At 26.7% G+C, this 7861-nt stretch overlaps 1 protein-coding gene across 1 annotated transcript; it reads left to right on the top strand.

Annotated features, from left to right (window-relative positions):
* Positions 1–103: 103 nt before the first annotated feature.
* LOC111034950 lies at positions 104–5733 on the top strand (the record flags this gene model as incomplete). Its single annotated transcript, XM_022316400.1, has 3 exons — positions 104–232; positions 615–743; positions 5495–5733. Coding segments are annotated over 3 exons (400 nt in total), but the record flags the coding sequence as incomplete, so codon positions are not given.
* Between the last annotated feature and the right edge of the window lie 2128 nt (positions 5734–7861).

The raw sequence follows: 7861 nt of genomic DNA, 5'->3' as shown, positions 1-7861 counted from the left end.
AACATGGAAATACAATTTTTGGATTACCACATGTTAAATGTTATGTTAAATATATTAATAAAACGATAACAGAACATGTTTTTAAATTTTTAATAATGTTAAGGTTGACGAAAAGGTCTCCAGGAGGAGATGGAGGCTTGGGTTCGACCGGCTGGTGGATGTTGGGTTTCAATCGCCTCGACGATTCTAAAATCGAAGTGGTTACAGAATCTTCTCAAGGCAATGCGAAAAGGTTAGTTTTGTAGTGAAAATGTTTCTATACTTATCGATTTATTACTTAACTGTAGTTTTATATTTGTAGTAAATTAGGTGTACAGAAATATTAACAGTGACTGCACTAATGTATGATCAGATCATTGAATTGTGCTCAAAATAGTTGTACCCCCTATTGACTTGTAAAATTAAGTTCATTTACATCTTGAAAGTACATACTTAAAATAATACTTTTCCAAGTTTTTGATCAAATCTTTTTATTATTCTAACTAAATTCTACCTCATATAATAATTCTAAAACATAGAAATACAATTTTTGGATTACCACAAGTTAAATGCTATGTTAAATATATTAATAAAACGATAACAGAACATGGTTTTAAATTTTTTATAATGTGAAGGTTGAGGAGAAGTGCTCCAGAAGGAGATGGAGTCCAGGGTTCGATCGAGAGATTTGTAAAAGATTCTAATCCTCGCAACGATGTTGACGCCGCCATGGCTACAAAAACTCCTCAAGGCGTAATGAACATGTAAGTCTCGTAGTGAATACGTTTCTCTACTAATCGTTTTATTATTTAATTGTAGTTATATTTTTTTAGTAAAGCCGATGTATAGAAATATTAGCAGTAACTGCCCTAATGTTATGAGTAGGTTATTTAATATTGTGCTCAATATTATAGTGGTGCTATTGCTAGTCATTTTTATAAGAAGTTGTGGAACTCAAATCTCTATATACCCATTATCATACCCTCTCCCAAATTTGAGAAACTTTGTACCTATCTATGGATGTTTAAAAACTTTTACTCATTATATTTCGAGCACTTTGACAATAATAATTTATTGATTTTTCCAAACAAGTCGATGTCCCTTCTTGCCTATTAAGGTGTTAGAAATTTATATTAAAATGGACCCCTTGAATTTGTGTTAATAATAATTAGGTAACTATCTAGTAAAAATATTTATGAAAAATACATTTAAAATGCCAAACAAAATATAATGTTATGTAATAATAAACTGTTTTCTTTTATCTTCAGTAGAGTACAAACCTAGTACAAATGTTGACTAAGCATTAATATCTTGAAATATGTTTGAAGTGTTAGGACAGACCTTTATAAAGATAAATTAAATTACAAGATAGGTTAGGACCCAGTGGTCTGCAACTTTTGTATTAACCATATGTGCCATGTTTTTTAAAAAAATTTTCGATAGCTACATAAATAAAAAAAAAAATTACCTATGATATAATACTAATTATTGCATTACTTCTATATATTTAGTTGTTTTACATGGAAATATATGTATAAAAAATACAAATATTACAGAAAAAAATTGTTTTTAAGAAAAATGTAAAATTACAAATTAATGAGAATTCTGTGTCTGCAACTTATCAGTGAATTATTCTATATTAGCTTAGTAGAGACTCGGAATCCACTTACAAACGTTCATCATTTATGTGTGAATTGTGGTTTTTTCTCTTTTTCATAATCGAAAACGTCTGCTCACATATAATGTAATTGCAAACGCCTCTATATTTTTTTGTGAAAATTGTCGGTTTCTTGGTAATGTAGATACTGGAAGACAACTTTAAAAATGCAGCAAAATAGTTGCTTCCTGAAAATAATTTTTTAGAAACTCGTTTTTTTAATGTTAAATGAATTACATTTGAAAATTGTTCTTGACTTAATTTATTTCAACTAGAAATGAATTCTAGACTAATTTTGTTTTTTTGTCATGCTTATAAAAATCATCAAATCTTGTTGAATGTTCCTCTTGCAATATTGTTCAATGATATTAAAAAATGTAGGTTTAATTAAATCCCAAGGCAACAAAATATGGTATTACAAAATATTCAATAGTAGATTTACAATACGGAAAATGATAACCATTTGTTGATCCAAATTATTGTACAATATTATGTGTATATTCTATGAACAGCATAATTTTCATAGCTCGTTTTGAGATATTTAAAGACATTTTCAATATTCAATTTTAAATTCTGAGCGGAGCGATGAATGTATTAATTTTACAATGATGTGTGTTTTTAAATGTATTTATTTATTATTTTTTTTGTGTCTGTCGTCATGGTTTCTCGCAGTAAAAGTGCTTCGATTATCTTCAACGGCAACTTTTCTGGTAGGACTCAAAAACAGTTTTCGAAAAAATCAATTTTGGTTTTTAGTTAACTCCAAAATGACTCTAGGTACATGATATTTTCTTTGAATATTTTTGTTATCGTTTTAAATACACCGTAAACTTTTCAAAATATTTTGACTTGTATTGAACTATTTTTAGGCATATAACATTTTTGTCTTTCTATTATTTGTTTTTTTTAAGCTTATGTCGATTAAAAAATTTTCACTCAGTCAAAAAGCTTGTAAATATAATACGAGATTCCTCGTTAGTTTTTGTAAGTGGAAATTAAAAAAAAATTGTGTGAGAATCCATAGAAATTTTCTATGAGCATTTAAACTTAGAATTTTGACAAAATTCGTAAAAATCACGAAAATTAGCAAATTATATTTAGTTAGAAATTCATAAAAAATTTTCTTTTTATATCTAAGATTTAAAAGTTTAATACAAGATACCTAATAAGTCTGTTTACCTTTATCAAAAAAAAATTTTTAGAAGAAAGTCAAATTAAATTTTTATGAGCGTTTGAAGTTGATATTTTTACTACATTGGATATTCACTCGATTTCTCTTATAGCGATTTTCTTATTTTGTTGTAATTCAAAAACGAATTACTGTAGACATTTGAAATTTACACCATATTTATTTCACTACTTCATATATTTTATAAAATGTTCAAAACATTTTGATTCGCTTTAAACTGTTGACGCACATTTTCAATTTTCATTTTTTTTTCTATTTATGTCAATATAATTGTTTGGTGGGGTAAAAAAGCATGAAAATGAAATCCAAGACTCTTGATAACTTGTTACAATAGCAATTGAAAACTATTAAAAATATAGAGGCACGATTTTGTTTTATAAGCATTTATAGTTCAAATGTTGACAATATATTTATCAAGTTGAAAATTTAAAATGATTTCGTAGTTAAAAATGTATCAAATGTTCAATTATGATAGCTAAAGAGTGAAAATTTAAAATAAGTTTCCCCTTAAGCATTTTTTTCCGTAACTAAGAAATCTAAAAAATATATGAATACAATTATTTTTACAGACATTTTAAGTTCAAATTTAGACAAAATTGCATATTAACACAAAGAATAACGTTTATCATTTTGTTGTAATTCGGTTCCAAAACAGTCCAATTTTACATAGGTATAAATAATATTTTTAAAGCATCACTGATAATTTAAGAATAATATTAATTCAAATTTTAGGCTACCATATTAATAATAATTAATAAGTAATAACAATATAAAATAATAAAATATCCTAAACTGACATACCGTCTCCGCTCAGAATTGTTTTTCGTTGATTTGATTTCATTGAATTCAAATGTAATACCATCCATTACAGCGACCTTCTAGACACCCGAGTACAGCAGAGAGACATTCCTCTTTTTTAAAGTATTTTGTATTTTTTAGTTTGGTCAAAATGATGAACATGCAAATTGACAAACATTTTAAAAAAGAACATTTTTCATGCCCATAAATAGTTCAAAATGAGAAAAATATTTTGAAATAATATGAAAAAAAAAATGTGTCATTGTAAAATCAATACATTCACACTCCTGTCAGAATCAAAAATATTATAACATACATTATTGCCGTTTTTATATTTAAATAGTTCAATTATCGTTATAACTTAGAGGCTAAAGTATAAAGTTGCTTGGCTTCTTCTGTCATGTCGTTCACAACTTCAGTAGCATGTTGTGTGACACCTAGTCATAATATTATATGTTTAAGAGAATATTATGACAATTGACAAGCAAATGACTCTCATTACCAGGGCTGTGAATTTAATGCACTTAAAAACTATTAAATATGCATGCATATATGCACTAAAATCTGACAAAATATGCTCTAAAAATTCTTAAAATATGCAAAAAAAAACTATAAAAATTAAACTTTTATTTTTATTTTTTTCATTAGTATAATTTTTTTATTAATTTTATTAATTATCTTCTGGTATATATCTAAATCTACGTCATTTTTTTCACAATTTAATATTTTTGAAATATTACACATAATTTGAAACCCTTTGTTTTTGTTGAGTACTGTTTGTAAAAATAGAATAATTTCGATAAAACTGAATATTACGAAAAAAAGCATTTAAACAACAAAATTATTAAAACATGCATTTATATGCCCTAACCCATGAAATATGCCAAAAATATGCAAAGTAAAATTTGGTATTTGAACTACAAATAAGTCAAAACAAATTTTTGGCCGAATCCATTTTTTTATAAAGTGTAGCAAAAAAAACATGAAAATGCATTAAATTCATAGCCCTGCTCATTACCAATAAAATATTATTATTTATTTAAATAAAAATCATTTCTGTTTAAATGAAAGTCGAACCTTTTTGTTTGGCAAAAATGTTGAGTACAACATTTCAGCAGATGACAATCTAGTATTTAGAATACATTTTATTAATAAATAACCTATAAATAGTATTGAAGATAATTTTTTTTAAATTTAAAAATAATAATTACCTATTTCATAACAAAATATACTATACTTCTATGGGGCTTATACATTATATTACGGTTATTATAACTAATGAGGAATTGCATATTGCCATATTATATATAATGAAACATGTTTTACCTCGTTAAGAGGACGTTGTACCCACTGTGTTGTCTGTGTCTTACACGCGTATGACATAACAAATTTTCGTTCACCTGTTTCAATAGTCTGCTGTCAGTTTTGATATTAGAGTAAATTGATCTATTATCAAACTTTTAGGCAAGAACATTATCAACATTATCTTGTTAAGACGGAAACAACACATGCGATTTCTCTTAAGTTAAAAAAAAGTGTTTCATCATAAAAATTAGTTAAAAGTAACTTAACATTTTAACTCGTTAATGCCAAGCCTTCTTTAAAATAACTCATGAGTAATGACAAATGAGTGATAGAGATGGCGGCTAAATATGTAGAAGTCAAAGTAATTAGTATCGTAAGTCAAGGGGATATTGTTGAATAATAAGGACTGTACATAATAATAACGTAATAACTCAATAATATTATATTTATTTTTTATATTAGGTATTTTATATTTATTATTTATTTTCAGAAAAAAAATGTTAAATACGTTGGCTTTTCCATAATATTTATCTTAAATGTATTTTTTTTTTCATTTGTTCAAAAAGAAATAGAAATTCAAACGAGTTCAGCACCAGTAAAGGCTCACCAACGACCGAAGTTATTGCTTCGGATCAGAGGAAACGGAATTCCAAAAGGGTGTACAAAAGATGCTTCTTTGATATGTCTGAAATTGATTGCTTTCCTTAAAATGAATTGAGCTACTATATTAATCAAATTTTATAAAATAAATATTTCTGGATGTAAGAAAATTGATCATTCTTAATCAAAATAATTTAAATAAAAATTCTTTTTTTTTTAAGTAGCCTATTGTTTTTTTTTTCCAATTAATTTAGTCAACTAAATCATTTCCTGAATAAAGCAACGTACAATTATTTAAGTCTACATCTATTCAAGTTGTCATTAAGTAGTATGTTCAAGCTTATGTTTACCCAAATACATTTGAACCTTTCATATCAGGAACAGTCACAGGTGTTTTGCCTACAAGTTAATAGACAAAAGTAAGTTTGTCGATGGTGGAATACCTACTCATTTCATTGGAGATAAATGAATAATCGTCAATTAAGAACTAACTCAACATAGTGTTTACATTCTTACAACGGACATAAACGACTTTAAGACTTAAGTTCACATCATTTAAATCTGAATTTACTACCTAAGCGGAAAATTAAAGTTCACGATTCTCACATTAGTTTTCCACATTTGGTCTACTGTTTAAAGCCTTCAATTTTTAACTAAATTTAATCGATCCAATTGAGTACATTCGAAAGTATATTTTCTAAATCTCGTTTAGCGGACGTGGTTAAAATATTATAGTTATTCACATTGGATATATTTTTATAGTATTAATTGACTAGTATTCTGTTTTGAGCTGAACCTATTTCCTAAAGTCTTAACTATTTCCATACATTAAGTTTTTAGAATTTATCGAGGTTCTAGCATTTTCACTGTGAAGCCTAACGATGGTGAATAATATTCTAAATATTGAACAAAAATGAAACCTTTACTTAGCATATGGCATATTCCCTATGTCATATATTCAGTGTTAAATAGAAATCTTGCCTTGAATTTCATATAATCCAACATTCTCAAAATTTTCAAAAACATTAAGAAAATCTTAATCGCCAATATGCTCTCTCCAGTTCTATGATCCATCAAATGTATTCTTTATGTCAACATTTTCTATATTTTTCAAAACATCGAGACAATCTTGGTCACTGATATGGCCACCCTAGTTCGTAGATCCCTTGTATGTCATTGCATCTACAATCCGTGATGGTTGAGACTGCCTTGGAGAGCCGGTCGGTATGTCTGGTACAAATATTTGAGTTGCAATTTTGAGTTTAATCCGTTGTGAAGTGACGATCAAAATAATAAAATAAATAATTAATGAACAATAAATTTAAATATAGTATTATAATATTGTTGCTTTGAGCGTTGTTTGCTGGGCTGGGTAGTACCTACGTCTGGTACCTACATTTGCTGTACGATATCAATTTGATTCCACTGTAACACCACGGTAGTGTATAAGACTTTTTAAATAAATAAAATGAATAAAATAAATATTAAACATGAGTTTAACCTAACGTAGAAAGTCATGATATTTGCCATGACAGGCTAAACGGTGTTATGTCGTAAAATATGTGGACGTACACTGTGTTCTGTGAAACAAATTAAAAATGTTTAATGCAAAAAAGTTAAAATCAAATAATAAAATTATATATTAAAAAAAAATTAAACTCTGAGAATGAAATCATGGAGTAAACAAGAAGTGGAGTGTATAAGTCAATGGTACTATAATATATGTATAGTGTTCGATATATTAAAGGTAAGAACAAATTCAGGAACAGGAATTCTTACAAATTTAATATTTTATTTGCTGATCGAAATAGAAAACGCACTAATGTTGAGTAGCAGTGGGTCACATAACATTTCGGCCGCCTTATAAACTATATATTATTCTTAATAAAGAAATGACTATAATTTCTAAAATAATAGTTTCCGAAAATATCGTTCTAAGCATTAAAAAAAAAAATTTAATTATAAATTACATTATTCATTTAATATTTAACTATTTAAGTAATTAGTACTAATGTAGGTAGTATAAAAAGTATTGTGTATGTAATCACTTAACAGTTATTATATCATTAGCCATTAGGTAGGTTATGGACTGTGTTTGTCAATTATTTTGAGAGTAAAATAACTTTTGTGATCCAAATTTTGAATAACATTAGATGGTGTAATTGAATCAACAAAACTTATACATGGAAAATATAATTTTAAAACACAAAAATGCATAATATTATATTAACATGTATTAATTATTTTTTTACTTCTAAATTTTAATCGTTATATGTACTAATACTTTATGCAGTGGTCAAAGTGGCTCAAAATAAGTAGAGGGATGTCTTTCA

This window comes from Myzus persicae, unplaced genomic scaffold (genome assembly GCF_001856785.1).
Source record: "Myzus persicae strain clone G006 unplaced genomic scaffold, MPER_G0061.0, whole genome shotgun sequence".
NCBI classification, from domain to species: Eukaryota; Metazoa; Arthropoda; class Insecta; order Hemiptera; family Aphididae; genus Myzus; species Myzus persicae.
This window is presented reverse-complemented; position numbering and strand designations above follow the sequence as displayed.